This window comes from Choloepus didactylus, chromosome 2 (genome assembly GCF_015220235.1).
Source record: "Choloepus didactylus isolate mChoDid1 chromosome 2, mChoDid1.pri, whole genome shotgun sequence".
In the NCBI taxonomy this organism is placed as follows: Eukaryota; Metazoa; Chordata; class Mammalia; order Pilosa; family Megalonychidae; genus Choloepus; species Choloepus didactylus.
Window position 1 is genome coordinate 222687036 of NC_051308.1, and position 24129 is coordinate 222711164.

Sequence of the window (24129 nt, forward strand, 5' to 3'; positions counted from 1 at the left end):
TTTTGAGGACACTTGGTTTGCTTCCATCTTTTGATATTTGTGAATAATGCCACTGTGAACATAGTTATGCAAACAAGTTTTTGAGTCCCTGCTTTCAGTACTTTTGGGTAGATACTTAGTCATGGGATTGCCAGGTTGTGTGGTACTAGCTTTCTGAGGAACCACCGAACTGTCTTCCACAGCAGCTGCACCATTTCCCATTGCCACCAGCAATGAGGGTTCCTATTTCTCTCCAACAGTTATTTTCTGGTTTTTTAATAGTAGCGATTCTAGTGGGTGTGAAATGGTATCTCATTGTGGTTTTGATTTACATTTCCCTGATGGCTAATGATGTTGATCATCTTTTCATGTGCTTTCTGGCCATTTGTATATCTTCTTTGGAGAGATGTCTATTCAAGTCTTTAGCCCATTTTTAAATTGGGTTGTTTGTCTTTCTGTTAAGTTGAAGGATTTCTTTATTTATGCTGGATATTAAAACTTAATCAGAAATGTGATTCCAAATATTTTCTCCCATTGTCTGGGTTGTTTTACTTTCATGATAAAGTCCTTTGAGGCACAAAAGTTTTTAATTTTGATGATTGCCTATTTATCTATATTTTCTTTTGTTGCTTGTATTTTGGTATAAGTCTAAAAAACCATTGCCTAACACAAGGTCCTGAAGATGCTTCCCTACATTTTCTTCTAGGAGTTTGATAGTTCCAGCTCTTTGATCCTTTATGAGTTGATTTTTGTATATGGTATGAGGTAGGGGTCCTCCTTTTTTGCAAATGGAGATCCCGTTTTCCCAGCACCATTTGTTGATGAGACTATTCTTTCCCAATTGAGTAGCCTTTGCCACCTTGTCAAAAATCAGTTGGCTATAAATGTGAGGATTGATTGATGAGCTCTCAATTTGATTCCTTTGGTCTATTTGTCTGTTTTTGTGCTAGTACCATGCTGTTTTGATTACTGTGGCTTTGTAATAAGTTTTAAAATTGGAAAGGGTGAGTCCTCCAACTTCATTCTTCTTTTTCAGGATGGCTTTAGCTATTCGGGGCCCCTTCCGCTCCCATATAAATTTGATGATTGGCTTTTCCATTTGTTGGAATTTTGATTGGGATTGCGTGGAATCTATAAATTGCTTTGGGTAAGATTCACATCTTAGCAATATTTAGTCTTCCAGTCCATGATCACAGACTCTTTCCATTTATTTAAGTCTTCTTTAATTTCTTTTAGCAATGTTTCGTAGCTTTCCTTGTATGAGTCTTTTTTTTTTTAAGTCAATTTTATTGAGAGTGTTCACATACTATACAATCATCCAAAGTGCACAATCAGTTGCCACAGTACCACCAAACAGCTGTACATCCATTATTTCAGAAAAGAAATAAAAACAAAAAAGAAAACTCAAATCCTCCGATACCCCTAACCACCTCCCCTCCATTATTGCCTCATAATATTGGTATAGTACGTTTTTTACTGTTGATGAAAGAATGTTAAAATACTACTAACTGTAGTACATAGTTTGCAGTAGGTATTTTTTTCCCTATATACCCTTCTATTATTAACTTCTAGTTATAGTGTCATACATTTGTTCTAGTTCATGAAAGAGATTTCTAATATTTGTACAGTTAATCACAGACATTGTCTACCACAAGATTCACTGCTTTTTACATTCCCATCTTTTAACCTCCAACTTTCCTTCTGGTGACATACTTGTCTCTAAGCTTCCCCTTTCCACCACATTCACACACCATTTAGCGTTGTTATTCTCACAATAACGTGCTACCATCACCTCTGTCCATTTCCAAACACTTAAGTTCAACCTAGTTAAACATTCTGCTTATAATAAGCAACCGCTCCCCATTCTTTAGCTTCATTCTGTATCCTGGTAACTTATATTTCATGTCTATGAGTTTACATATTATAATTAGTTCATATCCATACAATATTTGTTCTTTTGTATCTGACTTATTTCACTCAATATAGTGCCCTCAAGGTTTCATCATCATCCCGTTTTTTTTTTTTGTTCCATTTTGTTTTTTAAGACGGTTTTGTTCACCCACCATACATTCCATTCTAAGTAAACAATTGATGGTTCCCTGTATAATCACGTATTTATTTATGCATTCACCACCATCACCACTATCTATATAAGGACATCTCCATTTCTTCTACAAAGAAGGAGGAAGAGTCAAAGAAGGTAGAGAGACAAAAGAAAAAGAAAGAAAAAAAATGAGAGCTAAAAAGCAACAAAAGCAAAGATAGAATTAAACTAAAGTACAATAAAAGAGTTGGACAACATCACCAGTGCCAAGAGTCCCATACCCCTCCCTTATATCCCCCTCTTACAGGCATTTAGCTTTGGTGTATTGCCTTTGTTACGTTAAAGGAAGCATAATACAATGTTTTTGTTAACTATAGTCTCTAGTTTGTATTGATTGTATTTTTTCCCCAATATCACCCCATTGTTAACACCTTGCAAGGTTGACATTCATTTGTTCTTCCTCATGTAAAAACATATTTGTACATTTTATCACAATTGTTGAGCACTCTAGGTTTCACTGAATTATACAGTCCCATCTTTTATCTTTCCTCTTTCCTTCTGATGTCCCACATGCTCCTAACCTTCCCCTTTCAACTGTACTCATAGTCATCTTTGTTCAGTGTACTTACATTGTTGTGCTATCATCACCCAAAATTGTGTTCCAAACCTGTCACTCCTGTCTTTGCCTATCTGTCTGTAGTGCTCTCTTTAGTATTTCTTTAGAGCAGGTATCTTGTTCACAAACTCTGTCATTGTCTCTTTGTCATAGAATATTTTAAGCTCCCCCTCATGTTTGAAGGACAGTTTTGCTGGATATAGGATTCTTGGTTGGTGGTTTTTCTCCTTCAGTATCTTAAATATATCACACCACTTCTTTCTTGCCTCCATGGTTTCTACTGAGAAATCCGCACATAGTCTTATCAAGCTTCCTTTGTATGTGATGGATTGCTTTTTTCTTGCTGCTTTCAAGATTCTCTCTTTGTCTTTGACATTTGATAATCTGATTATTAAGTGTCTTGGCATAGGTCTATGCAGATCTGTTCTGTTTGGGGTACGCTGTGCTTCTTGGATCTGTAATTTTATATATTTCATAAGAGATGGGAAATTTTCATTGATTATTTTCTCTGTAATTGCTTCAGTCCCCTTTCCCTTCTCTTCTTCTGGGACACACATGACATGTACATTCATGTGCTTCATGTTGTCATTCAGTTCCCTGAGATGTTGCTCATATTTTTCCTTTCTTTTTCCTATCTGTTCTTTTGTGTGTAGGCTTTCAGGTTTCTTGTTCTCCAGTTCCTGACTGTTTTCTTCTGCTCTTGAACTCTGCTGTTGTATGTCTCCATTGTGTTTTTCATCTCTTGCGTTATGCCTTTCATTTCCATAGATTCTGCCAGTTGTTTATATGAACTTTTGATTTCTACCTTATGTTTGCCCAGTGTTTTCTTTGTATCCTTCATCTCTTTTACCATATCTTCCCTGAACTCGTTGACTTGGTTTTTATATGATTTAGCATATTTCTTTGAAAATCTTTAATTGATGGTTTCATTAAAGTGAAACAATATCTCAGTTCTATCTTAATTGAGGTATAAGTTTGTTCCTTTGGCCATATCTTTGTTTTTCCTAATGTAATTTTAGTTTTCTGTTGTCTAGGTATCTGGTTTCCTTGGTTACCTCAATCAGATTTTCCTAGACTAGACTGGGTTCAGGTCACAGAGTGGGGCTATATGCAGAGTTAAGTTTCCCTGAAGGTGTGTCTTAGAAGATTGACAGACTTTTTCCTATGAGGCCTCTAGTCACTATGCTTTTCCTAACCTGCCCAGCAGATGGCGCCTGTCAGCGTTCCTTGTACAAGTCTTTTACATCTTTGTTTAGATTTATTCCTAGATATTTGAATCTTTTGGTTGCTATTGTGAATGGAAGTTTTTTCTTGATTTCTTCTTCTGATTGTTCATTGCTTGCATATAGAAACACTATTAATTTTGCGGTGTTTATCTTGTATCCTGCTACTTGGCTGAATTCACTTATTAGCTCTAGGAGCTTTGTTATGGATTTTTCAGGATTTTCTGTGTATAGGATCATATCATCTCCAAACAGGGAAAGTTTTATTTCTTCCTTTCCAATTTGGGTATCTTTTATTTCTTTTTCTTGTCTAATTGCTCTGCCAAAACTTCCAGCACAGTACTGAATAACAGTGGTGACAGTGGGCATCCTTGTGTTGTTTCTGATCTTAGGGAGAGAGCTTTCGGTCTTTCACCATTAAGTAGAATGTTAGCTGTGGGCATTTCATAGATGCCCTTTTTCATGTTGAGGAAGTTTCCTTCTGTTCCTAGTGTTCTGTGTTTTTATCAAGAAGTGCTGAATTTTGTCATATGCCTTTTCTGCATTAATTGAAATGACTGTGGGGTTTTTTTTTCCTTCTTTTTTTTTCCCTTCATCCTGTTAATGTGGTGTATTACATTAATTGATTTTCTTATTTGGAACCTACCTTGCATACCAGGAATAAATCCCACTTGATCATGGTATATAATTCTTTTAATATGCTGTTGGAATTGGTTTGCTAGTAGTTTTGTTAAGGATTTTTGCATCTGTATTCATAAGAGGTATCAGTCTGTAGTTTTCCTTTCTTGTGGTATCTTTATCTGGCTTTAGTATGGGGTGTAATTGACTCTATTTATCCAATAAACATGAATTGCACATTATTTTATGTGCTTGATGCTGGGGGGATACAGCGATAATAAGAAATGGTCCCTCTCTTCTAGGAGCTCAAAATCTACCAGGGGAAACAAATAATTCATAAAGGGAGAATTGGGGGAGGGTGGGAAGAACTCACATTTGTTGACTGCCTACGTTATGATAGGTTTTGATAGGATCTTGACTTAGATTATCTCATTTAATCGTCTCAGTAATCCTATAAGAGTAGGTGATGGTATTCCCATTTTACAGATGAAATGGAGGTTCATAAAGGTAAGGTAACTTCCCAAGAGTGACACATCCAGTAAAGGCAAAGTCAATATTTAAACAGATGTCATAAGAATTTTTCACTCTGTTCTCTCTCTGCATCTGCCTCTGATTCAGACCTTGTTGACTTTCACCTTAAAGCCTTAGCCTCCTTCTGGCTTTCTTTTCTCTGAGCCAACCCCCTTAGATTTATCCCTAAACCCTGCCGGAGTGATTGTTTAAAACACAGTTTTCACTTTTATAATTCTGAAATGTTCAAAATTTTCAGTTAAGCCTGTGTTTTACAAAGTGTTTTAAAGTAGGAGTACAAATTTTATTTATCTCCCCTGTAAGATCCTTCGCCTGGCATTTAAGACTCCAAACTTACCTGCCTTTCCAGCCTCATTGTCTGTAATCCCTCTTCTTCCATTTTATAATCTTTCAAAAAGATTCTTTTATATTGAAAAGGGAAGGCAGGAGGAAGGAAAGAAGGAATGAAGAGTAGTTCTGAAACAGACCATGCCTTTCTCATATGTCCATGCAGTGCTCTTGCTATTTTCCCTCCCTGGAGAGCCCTTGCCCTGCCCTTCTTGTTTACCTGGTTACCGGTAACTGATCCTTCAAAGCCTGGGGCTCATCCCTTCCAAACTGGGCTAGGTTAGCTTCCAGGAGCTCCCATTATATGCTTATATTATTACCTACCACATTATCTTGAAAATTATCAATGTTTCTTATACTAAGTTAAAAGTTCTTTGAAGGCAGAAATTATGTGTTGTTTGTCCTGGAACCCCAGTGTCTATCTTGTATAGTACCTGGCACCCAGTAGAGGCTCAGTAAATGTTTGTTGAACAATTCATGCCTGTGTTTTCTCCACAATTTCGTGCAGAAAAAAATACAAGGGAGGAAGGAATACTTTCTGTGAAGAGTGGAGGTGCAGGTGGGGCTTCATAAAAGAGGTTACATTTGAACTGGTCCTTAAGAGATGACTAGCATTTCATCTAGCAAATGGGGATTGCAGATATGGGCTCACATGTACCTCAAGCTCATGATGTTGGCCTCATGTGCATTGTACTCTAGCTGGACTGCTCACTCAAGTAGGGAAAGTCTGATTATAGAATGGATAAAGCACAAAGCTAAAAGTTCCATAGATTCTTCCATGATTTCACATCCAGAATTATTTTCCTTCTGTGCAGTGAGCTTGGCAGTCCATGTATTTATGTTGCCATATTTTAGGAAGCATAGGCCCAGCCAGCACTTTTGATCAGTATCCTGGCCACCCAGGAGATTGGAATCCCCACTAGAGTCATTAGGAAATCATGCTATGATAGTGGGTTTTCAGGATGGGAGGCATCAAGGGCTCCAAGACTCCCACTTAAACTTCAACAAGAGCATCTTCACATTTTAAAAAATAAGTTTTACCTATTTCACTTCCACATAAAATTTCATTTGAAGAGTTCTACTAGTAAGGAAAAAAAAATTGAAGACTGCTGGAATTTTTTACAAAATGTGGTATCTGTTATGAATGTTGCTGATGATCTTGATAATCTGAATGAGTGAAATTTAACTCTGTACAAGGCACTTTGGTTTTCCTCTACTTAAATATGACACTTCTGTTTTCAGAAGTTTTAGTAATTTTTGGCCCTTAAATAATAGAGACTATCAAATTACTGACTGGAATTTTATTTGAAATTTCCTCCAAGTTTAAAACTTGGGATAGATATCCATATGCTTCTAAGTCATCCAATGTGTTTGAGCAATATAAGGAAGAATCTCATTGTAACAACTTATGTTTTTAGCTCATTTAATCCTTAGGACAGCTTGTTGAGGTAGATATAGTTATCCCCATTTTACAGATGAGGAAACTGAGACTAAGAGGTTGTCACTTGCCCAAGAATACACAGGTATAAATAGAAAGAGCTGAGGCTTAAATCCAGGTTTTCTGATTTGAAGTCCACTGCTCCTTCCATATGTAGTGTAATTCTTTGGGTGGGCAATATTGTGCCTAGGGCCTGAGGTGATGGGGCAGTGGGAAAGCCTACCTGCCACCTCACTCTGTTTTATAAAAGAGTTCTCAGTATTACCCATTTTATATGTTATGGTTCTTTGTAAAATTTTACCTTGAAAACCACTATGCCATACTGAGCCACTGTTCCTGCTATCGCTGACCCTTTCACTAAGGAGCAGGGCTCCTGGGTACTCTCTTAATGACCAAAGGATAAATTGCTTTTTTTTTCTTCTAAAACAGCTGGGTGGTTAACAGATAATTTTGAGTACACGTAATGTTGCGTGTTTTTCTGCTTTAGCCTTCTAATCACAATTTTCCATTACTTGGACTATCTTAATACAGGATGTTTTTATGGGAACTTAGCCATTTTTTGGACAGAGATCAGGCAGTACCCTCAACCTGCAGGATAGAAATGTGGCTTGTTAGCCAGTTTGAGTCCTTTGAGCCTCAGAGCTTCCCATAGTTGTTTAGATCACAAAACCATTCAATATGCATGGAATTGCTCTTCCTTGATTAGGAACTCCTTGTTGACTAAATTTACCAGCAATTCAAAATTTGCGGTTGATTGGTCTCATCCTCACTCTCCATTTTATAATGGGAAGGTGAGCTGCAGTTTACCCTTAAAGGTGCAGTTTTGGCCTCTCAGATTTTTTTTTCTCTCAGATATGGACTAAGAATAAATGTATCTTAGAAGCAGCTAAGAATTAGAGCCTTACCTTAAATAGGTCTCAAAGTAATTTTTTTTTGGTTAGGCCTGGTCACTTTTATACCTGCGATCACCTTGCAGACAAAAAGTTTAGATGATATATTTATTCATTTGCACCACTTTTCATTCCTAGTAAGAATGTGACTTGTGGCTTGGAATGACAGTATGGAGGTTGTGTCAAATTGCTGTTGTTTTTCTTTGGCTGCAAATTCTCCTTGCATTCCAGGGTTGAAAGTAAGGAACTCTTTTCTTTTTCTTTAAAAAAAAGAAAACAAGACATTTGATTTGGAAAGAGACCACTTAGATATGTTGTGTTTTAGAGAAGGCTTGAAAGTTTCAGCTTTTCACTTGTTCCCTGAAATGTAGATTTGAAGGATTGTAATGTAGGCAAAGATGTTGAAAGTTGTAGGTTATAAACATAAAGTAACATTTTCACCCCTTGGAAGAAGCTTTTGTCTCTGCTGTGAGTTGTTGAAAAGTTCAAGGCCCCTCAAAGATACCACAACTCATCATTATTCAAAATACTTTTGAGGCTCCATTGAGAAAGTGATTTCTTGTTTTTCATGTTGATTATAGACACCTAGAAGGTTCATCTTAATTCCCAGTCTGTTTTCCAGAACCATTTTACAAAGGTTCTTTTACAGAACAGCAAATGGCTAGGAGTAGGCAAATGTGTAGACATATTTCCAAGATTAATTTTTTGTATGTTATACCTTTAGATTTTATTCAGTGTACTTTGAGTTTCATGACTGTTCAGCCAAGAAGGCGCTATTAGTTATAGAACGTATGCAGACTGCCCACGCTATGGAGGTACGTCTCTGCCTAAGAGCAAGCATCAGCAAATAGCGCAGACCATCTTGGGGTGTGTGTGTGTGGGTATCTATTTGGGGAATGGAGAGTACAATTCACATCTAGTAGCCAGTTTTTCTGATCATTTATGCCACTTCTATGCACCAGTGACTTGGTTTCTTTGCTCTTTCCAGGTAAATATGCGGAGGACATTTTTGGAGAGCTCTTTACTCAGGCAAATACCTTTGCCTCTAGGGTAAGCTCCCTTGCTGAGAGGGTCGACCGCCTACAAGTTAAAGTCACTCAGCTGGATCCCAAGGAAGAAGAAGGTAAGGAAGCTGAGCTCAGCATTTGCAGACTCTGCTGAGCAGTTTCTTAGAATTTTTTTTTCCTGATTTATAAAAAAGTGAGGAGAGAAATCACAGAGACGTATGGAGTTCTGCTTTGAAATGACATAAGCCTGGGTGGTGTGAAAAAACCTTTTTAGTCCTACCACACCCCCATACACTCCCTTTCTCCCATTCCCCCACTTTCCTCTTTCTCAAATTTCCCCTCCCCCAGTCGTATTTTGCTACCATAAAAGTCCTTGGAAGATTCATTCCTCCTAAGGAGAAGGACTGCTAGATCTGGCCACATAGTAAACCTTTGCATTGCCTCATTTTCTTCAGTCATGAAATGGCTGGGCTGTTGGCAACCTTGTGGGGCTTCCCCAGAGGGGGAGGAAAAAAAAAAAAAACCTGGCTGCAGACAGCCGCAGCCAAGAAATGCAGCAGCTGAGGCCTCTCTAACTGGTGTGACTCAGTGTTTGCTCAAATAGCCTGCCATCCATTTTCTGACGCCTTCCATCTTCTCTCAGTGTCATTACAAGGAATCAACACCCGAAAGGCCTTCAGAAGCTCTACCATTCAAGACCAGAAGCTCTTTGACAGAAACTCTCTCCCAGTGCCTGTCTTAGAAACATACAATACCTGTGATACTCCTCCACCTCTCAACAATCTTACCTCTTACAGGTAATGGCTGGCTAGCTCCTCCCTTTTTCAGCCTATCCATAAACAACAGCTAGATTGTCTTTATCCTGAAGATGTTGTTTTCATCAGGGGATTGTATCCAAAAGCTCACTACCTACTTACCCCAAAGTTACTTGTGGCAGCAGAAGCTAAAGTTTACCATATAAACGATTGTCATTTATTCTTGTTTGGTTTCTGAAATTAGTAGTGAATGTATTTTTTGCTTTAACATTGCATGCTGCAGAGTTTAATTTGGTATAAGCCAGGTCCATCTTGGACTCCATCCAAGGAATTTAGTTATTATAGAACCAAAAGGACTTTGTTAGAAGGAGGTCCTATAGCATGGATCCCAGGGGTAACATTCCAGCAAGGCTCCCACTTACTTGGAAACCACTAGATTACCAGATGTTTGGGTGTGTTAGTGGGGCTGGCCTCATGGACTAGCTGTTCTGGGTCTTGAAGGATCCTTCTAAGACTTAAAGAATAATTGGCATTCTTCCAGATGAGTTTCTTTCACTTTGTTTCAAACATTCTTTTGATACTCCTTTCTGAAAGGACCTATACTACTATGACAGGGCTTGAAAAGGGAAGGTAGCCTTATAGACAACTTAAAGTCCCTCCCCTCTAGTGTAGTGTTGTCTTCCTACAAAAAAATATTTTGAATATTTATCTTGCTTGTATCCATAAATATCTTAGGAACAGGTAAAAAGTAATTACAGATAGCTGAAGGCAGATGTCTTCTGTGAGACATGGGTACACTGCAAAGTAAAATTATGTGTATGTTTGTGCACCTGTGAAATTCAAGGACACCAGCCTGATTCAGGGGGCCTGGAAGAGGAATATGGTAGCTTCTCACACAGATATAGAGAAAGGGCATTGTATCTATCCTATATTACTGTGTGAAATTATGTTTATCCTCTGACTTGCAAAGGGGATGGCTACCTTAGCAGGAGAGAGATTTGACTCTGTAGCCTCCATCGTTAGTCTAGTTGAATCTAGTCTGGTTGGAAGCGAGGAAGGGATCACACACCTAAAAATATTGAAGAGATAAGTATGATATAGGGTTTATGTGGTAGGATAGAATAAATAAATGATATTGAGTTTTATTTTTCAGCTAATGGTATTTTCCTCTTTTTTTTTTTTAACTTTTTATTTTGAAATACTTTCAGACTTACAGGACAGTTACAAAAATAATACAAACCTCATACAAAGAATTCCCAAATGCCTCCAGATACCCAGATCCACTAATTTTAACATTTTGCCACATTTGGTATTTTCCTTTTTAACATAAATTATCAAAATGAGTGTATCCTCTCAATTAACTGGATTTGCCCTAATGGAAATGGCCCATGGTATAATAACTCAGAACAAGATTTAATATAAAAATCATTACTGTTGGATTTGGAAATGTTTTCTGTGTGTTGTGATAGGATTGGAGGCTAGGGAATAGAATTGCTTTTCCGATTCTTTTTAGTTCAGAATAAGTTAAAATAAATGTCCACCCCTAAGCACATGTTTTTTGGAAATAGAGAGGGAGTTATCCATGCAGAAGTACCAGATTCCAATCTAGATCAAGTCCAGCACAGACAGCCCTGATATTGACACTCAGTAGGTGACTATACTACCGTCACAGCCACTGGAGGTGGAGATTAAATCTGGTGGTCATTAGATGGCTGGCATCTGTTCTCACTGGGGCTTCCTTGTGGTAGTGGGGGGTGAGGGGAGAGATGTTGAGCTATTCTAGAAAGGAGCAAAAAGGTGAAGTGCCATTGTTGTCTGTAGTTGCAGAGGAATAACATCTGTACACACATACACATTTATGTGTATATATGTATACATATGTTCACAAATGTGAATCTGCTGTACATGTGTACAGGGTTCAGATGTGTGGAAAGCCACTACAGCTTCCTAGAGAGTCTGAGGAATTGATGGGAGGAAGGAGAACCAGTACCACAAATCCCCTCTGATGTGCCAGGATATCAGGATATCCTCAGGGAGATGTCTGTGGCTATGCAGATCATTAGACATAAACAGGATCCCTGCTGCTGTAGCCCACTCTTGTCCTGACCATTCAAAAGTCCTTTATCAGGAATTGAAAGTAAAGGCTGAGGTTCTTAAAAAGCCCCATAAGTGTAGGGGTACCATTCAGAAGCATCAGAACACTGATGTGGGAGAGGAAATTTGCAATCGACTCATAAGACTTCTTGATTCCTTGGTGTAAAAACTGCTAACTGGTAGGTGTTTGGAATATTGGATTTGGTTAGGAGCTCATCTGTCAACTGACAGCTACTTGTCTTCATTTTTATCCCAGGGACGATGGGAAAGAGGCACTCAAATTCTACACAGACCCTTCGTACTTCTTTGATCTTTGGAAGGAGAAGATGCTGCAGGATACCAAGGATATCATGAAAGAGAAGAGAAAGCATAGGGTGAGGGGAAAGGGGCATCTGTTCTATACATCAGTAGGCACGATTGTGGAAGAGGGATAAAAAGAGAAGCCAGTCTTATGTGAAGTAATCATTCTGAGTGGCTCCTTGCTTGGATGCCAGGTGAAACTCTAAAAAATGTGTCCGCACTAAGCACAACCAAGATGAAAGTAAAAATCACACTAAAATGTGTTTGTTCCCCCCAGCGCTATTAACAATTGAGTATATTCAGGCTGAGTTTTAGAAATTGACTTTCTATTCACCATTTATTTCTCTTGCAATTTGCACCTGACTCTGCTAGACACTCTAGCTAGGCGAGTCCCTTCCCTGCCAGTTTTGCAGCTCATTTCTCAGAGATCAGCACAAGGCACTGCAGTGTTTGATTTGCAACAGGAGGAGTTTAACACCTTCGTTCCTGGTTGGGAAGGGAGGGAGAATATGCCTAATTTGGGGAGATGCTCCTCTCCCCTTAGACTCTTAGTGGTGTGTGTATGTATGTGATCTATCAGTTGCAACCTCACAATCCCATTAGTAAGGCTTTCAGGAGTCCCAAGAGAATGCCAGGGGCTAGTATAGGTGCATAGGCTGAAGGATTCTTCATTGATGTTTTTTGTTTTGTTTTGTTTTGTTTTTTTAACTATTTCCTTATAACTGCCCCAGATATCTCCAGTTGCCATTACTTCTCTCTCTTGACAGACCTTGGTGGCAGAGCAAATAGTAAAATAGCTGTTTACTAATCCCTAACAATTAGAGCTGTTCAAAAATGTGGATGTTTCACCCAAAAATGTAGCAGGTTTCCCATCACTAGAGGTGCTTAAGCATGAAAATGAGCAAATATTTTACCCAGGAGGGGATTTGGATTCATGAGCTTCTAGGTCACTCCACACCCAGTAATTCTATACATTTTGAAGCATTACTGTGTGTTGTCTAGGCAAAATCAAGTCTTGCATGTACATCTCTGAAGGTGAATGGACTTTTAAAGGAGAACTTTGGAAAATGTTTTACAAGAGATTTACTGTTCCTTTTTATTATAGAAAGAGAAGAAAGATAATCCAAATCGAGGGAATGTGAACCCACGTAAAATCAAGACACGTAAGGAAGAATGGGAGAAGATGAAGATGGGACAGGAATTTGTGGAGTCCAAAGAAAAGCTGGGGCCTGCTGGGTAGGTCATGCTTTTGAACTACTGGTAGTATTCTTTGAAGGGACCTGAGAACAAGAGTGTGACAGCTCTGGCGTGACACCTTTCACACCCCTTGCAGTCTGTCTGTGTGGCTTAGATCAATACTACCATTAATGAGCTACTTTAAAGTGCATCCATCTGGTGATTAAAATTTGCTAAATAAATCAGTAGACTCAGCAGTTTAAATGATGTGACCGGAGTGCCCGAGTGGTCCTGAAAGGAAAGTCTGTGTCTTCTAGCACCCTTATTCTGCCTGACACTGGATGTCTGAGGCCTCAGAGGAAAGATTGGAAAGGGAAGAAAAGTGGTCTTGGAAGCCCTTTGCCTCCAGAGCATTGATTTGAAGGTCATGCTTAAGAGCTGGGCATTTCAGGGAAGTGGGTAGGGCCAGGCAGGGAGTTCATGCACATTACCAAAGCAACTTTTCAGTCAGCCTTTGTCAGTCTCATGAGAGAGTCTGGCCAAGAGACTGAATGCAGACCTTAGAGACAGTGTGGGAAAGGCTGCCTGGCCAGTATTGAGGCTATATATCTCCATGGAGAAATAGTAGATGTCAGTCTGACCCCATTTCCCAATACCAAATTACACTGGAGTTTTAAAGAGAAAAAATGGGTTTTAAAGCTTGGGTTTGATGCTTATCCTGGTGTCTGACCTGTGTGACATTCAAAGCCAGGTCACCACTACTGCTTGGCATGAACGTCGCCCTGGTTTTCTCCCTAAATACAGTGTATCCTTGCCGTCAGAGAATCATGCCAGCCCCTGCCGGGTATCTGGGAATGATAAAAGGAAAGAGTTGAGTTGTTCTTGCTTTTAGGGATAACTCCTCCACCATGAAAATCTTGTCTTTTTAAAATCTTGACACTTCTGACTGATACTTGTTCTTCCTGTATTAAGAGATTTGTTTTAAAAAGTAACGAAGATGGTGAAAGAATAAAAACAAACCTTTTTCTCTACAGAGAAATCAGCCCCCCTCCCTGAGGATACCTTCATTACCTTTACCTCCAGTAAAAGGCACCATTTTGTTCCCTGGACCTGTGCTGTTCATACAGGCACTTGTCATAGGTTCAGTGACTCTCAGTCCAGAAGCTTGCATGTTCAGAATGCCAACAATTTTGTGTTTATTTTTGTGTGTGGAATGAGGGGTGGGAGAGAGAGAGCTTTGCTTCCCATTTTCCTGTTGTCTAAGAGGGTTGGGGTTAGGCTGCATGGCTAGTCTATCTGGACATGCTTGCTGATGAACCTCTAAAGAGATGTCCTAACCCTCCGGGGCTCCAGGCCTTGGAAATTTTCCACATCAGAACATCGTTTGATTCAGTTAGTTCCCTCCAACCCTTTTCCCTGGGGTCTGTTTTAGATGGGTTCTTGAGCAACCCAACAATGGTGGAAAGAAGAGGAGGGCTGTGGAGCAGAGCCAGCCAAATTTTGCTAGCTAATGGTTGGTGTATTTGTGCTTATTTGGAGGTTTGTTGTTCACACAGAGCAAATTCACCCAAGGTCCAGTGCTCTGAGGCTCAGCTTTTATAAGGCAAGCCCAAGCACCCCACTTTAATCATCAGCTCATTTTGTTTGATGTGAGAGCTGACAGAGAGACCACATCTAACTACCACATGGCAGCCTGCATTCATCCTTGGCTCCTTAGCCTTTGAGCGCTGTGGAGCTTGCTACCTGAAAACCAAGCTATGTGCCAGTCACATGTTTGCAGCTCACTAGCCTGTGGGGCTTGGCTTCGCCCTTTACCATAAGACAGACTTTGAGATTTAGATACAGGCTCCACCTAATATTTGGGAGAGAATTTAAAAGAACTGCTGAGTTTGGCAAGGCCAACACTGGGAAAGAAACAGCGTAGTTTTGGTAATCTGGGTTGAATCTCATTACTATCAACAACTCAGCAGAAACATCTGTTTAACAGTAGACTATTTAGTCCTAAAATAAGATTTCGGTATAATGGAGAATATACTCATTTTATTTCTTCGTAATTGTTTTTGTATATCAAATGCATTTTTATGGTGACTTCTAAGAAAAAAAAAAGAAAGTAACCACTCAGCATCTTTAAATGACACTTTTGGCATTGGGTTCATTGTTAGGTATCCACCCACACTGGTGTACCAGAATGGCAGCATTGGTTCTGTTGAAAACGTGGGTGCAGGCAGCTATCCACCACCACCACAGTCAGACTCCGCTTCTCCACCTTCTCCTTCCTTCTCTGAGGACAGCTTACCTCCCCCACCAGCAGAATTCAGGTAAATGGTGGTACCTCTTCCTTCCACTCTGGGTGGTTAAACATTCAAGAACAAAATAAGAGTTTACAATCCAGTACGGGACCACTAAAATAATGTCAGGCAAATCTGTCTAGGTAATAGAAATAATGAACATTCTTCACGCTTGCAAGGGGCCAGGCATTATGCTAAGCACTGTATATGTTACTTAATACTCACAGCAGCTCTCTTGAGATAGGTACTGTTGTGATCCCCATTTTACAGATGAGGAAGCTATTAGACACAGAAGGGTCAATTAACTTACCTAAGGTCACACAGCCAGTAAGAGGCAGAGCCATGATTGGAAAGCAGGTCAGTCTGACTCCAGAGCCTGTGTTCTCAACTATTAGCTATTCTGCCTACACCTGAACAGATAGCGGCCAACTTAGCTCTTGCTTTTATTAGTTAGCTTTAACCCAATATGAAATGAAGTGGTACAATCTTCTGTTCATAAAACATTTTAGGAGATATCTTGCTTAATTAACTGGGAACCTAGCAGAGTCGCGTTTCTCATTGCTTCTGGTTCATTTTGCTGCATTGCTGGAGAGACTCTCCAGAAACAAAGTGAAAAGGGGGAGGAAATTTATAATCTGTCCTTTTTGGCATTTGTCACTGTCCCTGGCAAAGGTGTGCAGAGGAAGAGTTAGCCAGTAGTGGCCAAAAAGAGGTCTGAGGACTGTTTTTGCAGTTTACTTTTCCTCCTTCTGATGCCTGACTTACAAGAGCTTAATAAGGTGCACTTTTCTCCTTAGTTACTGTTTAGAGATTAAATATGTTGAAGACCCCTCAGGTGGGGACCTAAAGCAGTACATTCTGCTCCCCTCCACCCCCACCCCCCACTGATCCCAGATCTCCTTCTGCCTCCCAGATCATTTCTTGATGATTGCCCTGTCAGGTGCAGCGAAGGCTTGACGGTCTCAACTCCAAAATGGATGCTTTTCTAAGGAGTAGGTTTTAGTGCAGGGCAGGTACAAAGATGGAAAAAGAAAATCCTCGGCCTCACACATGGCCTGAGACCTTGCAACTGCAGCCAAGCATATCTGATCCCAGGAGAGGTCCAGTCTAAACTCTTTAAAACCTGAGTCAAGAGACTGGTGGCACATTCATTTCCCATCTCTGCATATCCTCAGATTAAGACTCATTGTCTCTCAAGTTTTTCTCACGTGAACACAAGATGCTTTGTTGAGCTTGGCTTGGGTTTCGTGCCCTCATAAGATCTGGTGAATGTTAATAGCCTGAGGAATAGAGCCCAGTGGTGGGTAATGGTTGAAATTTTATCTCAGTTCTTTTGTGTGTGCATTCTCAGTCCTGGCTCCATGATTAAACTGACAACTGCACATTGGACCATTGCTCTTAGACGAAGGTTCATGAGGGTACTTTCCCTTGGATAGCTAACTGAAAGGTTAGAAGGAGACCCAAGAGTTGATCCAGCCAGCCCTTACCTGACAGAGGAATCCCAGGCTTACTTCTTTCAGGTAGTTTTTCCTCAATCTCTGCTAACACACTTCTGCTGATGGGAAGCTCATTACTTTACCAGGCTGCCCATTTCATCATTGGCCTATTCTGACCATTCCCAGGTTTTTCTATTTAAGCCAAAGTGAAATGGTGTAGTCAACCAAAATGTACCTAGGCTGTATATAAGCCTAACTATAAGTGGGTGTTTGATCCTGAGAGTGATGATGGTTCTCTCTCTCTCTCTCTCTCTTTTTTTTTTTTTTTTTTTGTCCTTTTAGCTACTCAACCGACAACCAAAGAGGGTCTGTCTTGGCTGGACCCAAAAGATCCAGTGTGGTCAGCCCAAGCCATCCACCACCAGCTCCTCCTCTGGGCTCTCCTCCGGGCCCTAAACCTGGGTTTGCTCCACCACCTGCCCCTCCACCTCCACCTCCCATGATGGGCATTCCACCCCCACCACCGCCTGCAGGATTTGGGCCTCCAGGGACCCCTCCACCACCTTCACCCCCATCTTTCCCACCTCATCCCGATTTTGCTGCCCCTCCCCCTCCTCCGCCCCCACCAGCAGCTGACTACCCGATTCTGCCACCACCTCCCTTATCCCAACCAGCTGGAGGAGCCCCTCCCCCACCTCCACCCCCTCCTCCTCCCGGTCCCCCTCCTCTCCCTTTCAGTGGTGCAGATGGCCAGCCTACTGTGCCACCACCACTTTCTGATGCCTCCAAACCCAAGTCCTCTTTGCCTCCTGTGAGCGATGCCCGCAGTGACTTACTTTCAGCCATCCGTCAAGGTAAATTCCAGTAGTGGGTCTGGGATCATGAATCCGTATCTTTCTGCAGCTGGGATGACTGGAGGGTGGCTTAGCTTTTATGGAACAGCTTTTAGGGAACAGCTTTTAGCTTTTAGGGAACAGCTTCTATTGCGTGGGGAGAGATTTGGACCTCAGGAATCAGAATCCTCCTGACAAAAGCCTTCACCCTAAAATAATGAAGATTTATGTTTCTTTTCCTACCTTGTAAGGTTTAAGTAAGGATTCTTAACCTGGGATCTTTGAACTCCTTGAAAATGTATCTCTGTGTGTTTGTGCTTCCATTTTTTTTTTTCCTTGGTGAAGGATCCCCGTTTTTCATTGAATTCTCAAAAGGGTTTTTTGCCTCAGAAGAAAACAGGATTCACTGTCCTAGAGAGTGCCTCTTCATCTAGACTCAGACACTCACTCTCCTTCTCCACTTTTTTTTTTTTGCCTTTCATATCCTTCCTGCTGCCCTCTTTCTCCTTTTCCTCCCACTTCCTCCCTCTTCTCTCTCCTTCCCTCTCCTCCTCTTCCTCATCTCATCCTCATGGAATATTTATTCTCTTTCAGTCAGGGTAGTCAGCTCTGATCCTAAGAGATTACAGTTTTTTCTGTTTGTGATCCTTAAAGAACTTCTAGTCTAGAGGAGACCATCTAGGACAGCTGAGCTCCATTATAATGGATGGCATTGGGCAGGCTGAGTACCTGCTAGTGGGGTATTTGGACACTTGCCACACAAAGCCTCAAGAGAAACGATCATCTTTACCAGCCTGAGAATATGTGTAAGCCAATAATGACAGGCTTCCTTTCAGACACACGTATAGCACTGGGGCCACCAATTTCATAAAACCTCATCTTTTCTTCTTTTCTTGCTTCCCCCTTCCTCAGTCTTGGAGGGATTCTGAGGCTGAGGACACACCTCCTAACCCTTCTCTCTCTCTCCCCCACCAGGCTTTCAGTTGCGCAGGGTTGAGGAGCAGCAGGAACAAGAGAAGCGGGATGTTGTGGGCAATGATGTGGCCACCATCTTGTCACGTCGCATTGCTGTTGAGTACAGCGACTCAGAAGATGACTCCTCTGAATTTGATGAAGACGACTGGTCGGATTAGCTCTTCCTGCCTGCTGGCCACCTCCTTTTTCTTTTCTTCGACTTGCCTTCTTTGATGCTTATCCCAAGAGTCCCATGGGGGACAGGTGGGGGGTGGGGTGGATTTGAAGGGGACAGAGCCTTCCCTGAAGCAACCAAAGATAGATCCAAAGTGCTTCCTCTAAATCAAACTTGTATTTCCCCTCTCCGCATAGTCAGGCCCCTTGGGACTCCTGAGGTTCAGTAGCCGGGATGTTCTCTTTTCCTTCAAGTGCCTGTTGCCTATCAAAGGGAAGGAAAAACCCCAAAACAGATCCCTCTGATTGGGTATAAGTTGGAGATAGTATCTTTTTCTAGGAACCATTTCCAACTATGGTCTTCTTCCCTCAGTTATTTCAAACAATGCCAGCCATCCTCTCATTCTAAAGCAGTGAGAGTGGCCTTCATGGACACAGCTGGCCCCTTTTTGGACCCTTCTGCCCTTAGCAGCAGGGAGAGGCTGCCTTTTGCTAAGCCATCTCTATGCCTTGGATGCGCTTTATTCCAGGAGGCATCAATCCCCTAAAGAATGTCTCACCATCTCAGCCCAGAAATGATGTCTTTCTAGAGGCTGGGGTTGGTGCCTCCCTCCCAGGCTCTCTCTTGGTGAATGTGGAATTCAGGTGACCCTTACATGCCCCTCACTCACCCCCACGTGCCTTCAAACACCACAGCCCAGTTCTGACCTCTAATACCCATGACCAAAATAGCCCTGACACACAGGGATCTGGGCCTCTGCTGGCTGTCAGGAGTAAAGCTTAGAGACTTGAAACTGCAGGACTGGAAGGTGATAGAATTTCTTGGGTCCTACCCTCTTAAGGATGCTGAGGCCTAGCGATGGGAAGTGACTTGCTCAAGGTCACACAGTTGGACAGTGACAGAGCTAGAATCCAGAGTTCCTGATTCCAAGTTGTCTGTGCTTTCTGGGACCAAATAGTGGGCACTTGCTGGAGGCTGGGCAGAGAAGTCTTGGCTCTGTCCTACTGCAGACCTCACCATAGGTGGGGTCTCAGGGCCTATGCCAGCCCTGTTCATGCTGCTTAGCCCCTCATAGCCTCTTTGTAATTTTTTTCCTGCCCCCATCTCCCACCCCAGCTTTCCTGTGCCTTGGGAGCTGCCCTTCTGGGGAACCAGAGAGAAAAAAGGGGGTTGGCATCTTTTACAGGTGCTGCTCTCAATTCCTCTGCAACTCCTCCCCCTTTTATTTCCCAATTTTAAGCATAGGTTCTGCCAACTGTAGAAACTTCAGTCCCTCAGGCTGGCAGCCGCTGCGGGTACCTGCCTGGAGGGGCCTGGCAGCCATGAGGAGAGCTGAAAAGCAGAGGGACTCGGCCTTGTTTCCAGCTGCCTCCGCTCTTCACTGCACATGTTGATGTCTTCTCCCTCCCTCCCCCCACCCTTTTCCAGAGCTAATACACAGGTGCTATTATTCCAAAAAAAAAAAAAAAAATTATCAGCTCTGGCCAACAGTGAGGTTTCTCCTCTTCTGCCCCAACTATTATTATGTAGCCTCTTATGCTGAAATGGGCTTCTCCTGGCTTCTCCAGCTTTCAGAGCCCTGAAACAAAGAGAAACAGGATCTGTCTCTACCCAGCACAGCAAATGGTTGTAATTGCGAAGCCTTCTTAAACCCCTCTGGCTGGAGGAAAGTGTGTATAATCATGGGTAGTAGCGGCTGTGCCCTTCCTGAATGCCTCCCCTCTGCCTTCTTTCCTTGAACTTGGGGCATGGATACTGAGCCTGGAGGTGCCAGCGTGCCCTCCTGCTGCGGCTGCTCCCAAGCGAGCCCTCCTCCCTCTCCCCAGATCAAGTGTCTCTGGCACAGGGCTGGCAACAAGTTCCAGTGCTGAGCACACCAGGCTGTGTATGCCCCGCCCTTGCTTCCACCACTGTACTTCGGAGGTTGAAGGTGCTTTCACCAGAACCCTAAAATGGCCATTGAGGTGCCCCTGGCTGCTGCCCAAAGGTGGCTGGAGAGGCAAGCAGAGTGCAGTGGTTCCCCCAAATAGGAGCTCTGGGGCCTGGTCAGGTCAGGGTCTGAGCCTAATATCTTTGACTAAATTATCCCCAACCCCCCTCCTTTCCAGAAAAGGGTTAGCCACCACCACTCACTGTCATTCTGCTCTGACCTTGAAGGGGGTGGTGTTGGCTTGGCTTCTGGAATGGACTGAGTCCACTGTGGAAAGGGCTGGGGGGCAGGAGGAGGTGGGGAGGGGCGCTGCCTGCAGAAGGTAGGATTAGATCATTAGCTCAGTGACCTCCTAGGGTTTCTATGTGCTGTGTTCTCATCCTACAGCTGGTTTGGTAATGATCTGCAAGTCCCGGAGAGCACAGCACAGCTCTGCCTGACGCGCTCATTAAAATCTATGCAGCCAAGCTCGGCACTTTGTAGCAGCCGGCCTTGCGAAGCCTCCTCGGCTCAGGGGCTAGGGATCCAGTCAGCCAGCTGAGAGGCCCTGTGGGCCCTACTTACGCATATGTGCACACACACACACACACAAAACAAAATCCAGAACTCTTTAAGATGAGAAAGGACCCAGTGCAGTTAATCATATGTTCTTGGAATCCTGTAATTGTAGAATGCAAAGCTAAGTGATTATTTAAACTGGACTGAGGCTGGTTAAGAGTATGGAACAATTAACAATTCTTAAGAGCTGAAACCAAGGAGCCATCTCCCTTCCTGGTCTGCCCAGCCCAGGGGACCTGCCCCCATTCCTGTGGCCCAGAGGCCTAGCTTCCAGCTGGCAGTGTCAGAAGTGACTTGTGGCTTTGCCTCGGTCGTGAGATGAGTACATTCCAAAGGAGCAGCCGAGGGGGAGGGGTCAGGCGGAGCGATCCCTGGGCAGCTCAAAGCTCCAGCTTTCCTCCAGCAGAAGCCAGGGGCTTGAGCACCCTCAGAAACGACCCTGGCTAGTGTCACTGCAGAGCTGAGGCGGTGTTGTCAGGGCTAATGTGAAATCTCTTCCCGCGGCGCCAGTCCTTTGGCTCTGCAGCGCCAGCATGGACAGATTGAGGTCTCTGTGGCTTTGGTGTCCCTGATTAAGCATTCCCACCGTGTCCCAGCTCTGCTCTCAGGCTGCCTCCCACCACAGCCCCTCTCACCTGACCTCAGGACCTGGGGAGGGGGGCAGTGCCCCAAAGGCAAGAGGGCTTTCGTTCAGGAGAGGCATCAGGCTTTGAGCTTTGCTGGGGTCCAGTGGACCTGGGACCAGGTGCTGCACAGAGATGCGCCCCAATCTGCACCTCAGTGAGGGTTAGGGAACAATTTTGTTATTGTATTAACTTTATTCGGTTATCACTTGAGAAACTAACCAATTTTTACTTTCTGTCTACAATGATGTACATGTAGGAGAGTGAGCCATAATGCTCCCAAAGTGCCTTGTAGTCTCTGATATAAATATATTTATAAGGACATATTCCAGTGGGTTCTTGAGGGTGAGTTTGCCATGTCAAGATTTTAGGAATGAGCATAGATAAATGTAATGGGGATACAATCTGAAAATGGCTCCCTTTCCCCTGAGTTGGAATAGGAGCTTCCTTTGGGGATCTGGGCAGTGGGGTTAAGCCAAACCCCTAAGTGACCCTGAGGTTGCTGCCTTTCCTCTTCTACCCTATTCTTCTCAGGCCCTTAAAAGGATACCCAGTTTTTTGAAGCCCCGTGTCCCCAAGCCTGGTCTCATTTGCTTTCCTGCCAGGCTTGTGTGTACCATATTTGTACTGCAGTGACCTGAAGGTTCCATGTACTATTTTATGTATACACATGAAGACGTAAATGCCAACATTTAAAATAATTTGATAAAGCCTTTGTAGTCATTCAGCCATTTCTGGTATGTTTTTTTAATGGGAGAAGTGAGAAGGGGGCAGCATCGGTAGCTGCAGGTGGTGACCAGGCCTGGAAAGGAAGTCTATTATGGGTGGGCTCAAAGGGCAGGAGGCATCTGGGTCTGGATGGTGCAGCACGTGCAGGAGCTGGGGGAGGAGGGTGGAAGCCATGTTGGTTTAGAAGGAGACCCAGGTTGGGGATCCGGAGGCCCAGATCCCCAGTACCCCTCAAGCTGGGGGAGACAAACTGCTGGCAACTCCTTGGATCAGCAGGAGAGGAGCAAGGGCTGAATGTTGATGCTGTCTCCCTCCCAGCATCTGGCTGGCTTCTTGTCGGTCTCTCAGACCCAAGCAACTTACCTTAAATAGAACAGTTTACAATGGAATCCGATAAAAGGTTTAGGCTGCTGCAGACCCCGTCTCCTGCCTGGGGAAGGCCAAGGAGGCTGGGCTTATAGTCTGACCCGAAAAAATGACCTACCCAGGAAGCAATGGTTGTTCTGAGCACAGCTGCTGCGGGTTACTGTCCCTGGAGGTAATTTATGAGCAGACACCCAGTTCCGGGCCCAGCAGACGCAGCAGAGTGGCCCGGGGGAGAGGGGCGGGAGCAGGGATGGTGACTCCACCGGTCACGCCTGCTGTTCAGAGTCACCCACTGGTGTCCCAGGAGTGGGGGCAGAAGTTTTGAATTGTCAGCAACTGCTGCGCCAGCCACTCTGAGTTCATCTCTGGAGGTGGGGGTGCAGGGGAGGGGGCCGCGGGAGCAGCTCGGCTCCGGCGGAGCCCCTCTGCTCCACCCTCCTGCTCAGGCCTGTGTTTAGTCAGCACTTGGCTTTCCAAGGCCTGGTGACTGACACGCAGCCAGACGCCCGCCCTGCAAGAAGACAAAATGGTGTCGGGAGCCGCCCTTGCTGGAGAATTGGACGGAAAGAATGTGGTTCTGGGAAGCAGGAGGCCTGAGCTTGAATTCTGGCTCCACCATTTGGGAGCTGTGACCCTGTACAAGTCGTTTCACCTCTTTGGGCTAATCCTGAGAAGAATGAGCATTTATTGAGCGCCCACTACCTGCCAAAGGCTGCATATACTTTCTCTCAACCCATGAGGCAAGGGTCTTAGTCCCCCATTTTACACAAAAGCAAACAGGTTTGGAGAGGTTAGGTGAATTGCCTTAGATTACGTGGCTGACCTGGGACATGCTCACCTGTGAACACTGAACACAGACTCCTGCCCTTGTGCAAACTAGCACACGGTTACAGGAACACACGTAAACACAGGCTCACATCTCACACCAAGTCCTCCTGAGCCACTCCTCCCTACTCACTGCCTCTCTCAGTTCCTCACTGCCCCCTCCTGGCCACCCAGTGGCCAGGGCAACCTGGCACCATTTCCCGAACCGTGAGGCCTGTTCTGAGGTGGTGGTCAGCTAGATCACGAGGCTGGCAGCAGCTGTGGATGCCTCTGTGGTGTCTAGAGGGGCTCTGAAGCTTGAAAAGAAAAAAAAGCCTTCAGTACCCAAGGGAATGTCTCATGACAGAATCAGCGCCATGGTGATAGGAGAGCAGGTAATATTTGGGGCAAAGGGATCCTGCTTGGCATTCCCCC

At 43.4% G+C, this 24129-nt stretch overlaps 1 protein-coding gene across 2 annotated transcripts in view; it reads left to right on the forward strand.

Moving 5' to 3' along the window:
- The window catches only part of WASF2 (WASP family member 2), a 91191-nt gene extending 68669 nt beyond the window's left edge, over window positions 1–22522 (forward strand). For both annotated transcript variants that reach the window (XM_037828025.1, XM_037828026.1), the window contains exons 3-9: window positions 8655–8789; window positions 9317–9470; window positions 11779–11896; window positions 12928–13058; window positions 15161–15316; window positions 17065–17576; window positions 18531–22522. In XM_037828025.1, coding sequence (XP_037683953.1) covers window positions 8655–8789; window positions 9317–9470; window positions 11779–11896; window positions 12928–13058; window positions 15161–15316; window positions 17065–17576; window positions 18531–18688 — 1364 coding nt within the window. In that variant the 3' untranslated portion in view covers window positions 18689–22522. The remainder of the gene's footprint in view (window positions 1–8654; window positions 8790–9316; window positions 9471–11778; window positions 11897–12927; window positions 13059–15160; window positions 15317–17064; window positions 17577–18530) is intronic.
- The last annotated feature ends 1607 nt before the right edge of the window (window positions 22523–24129 follow it).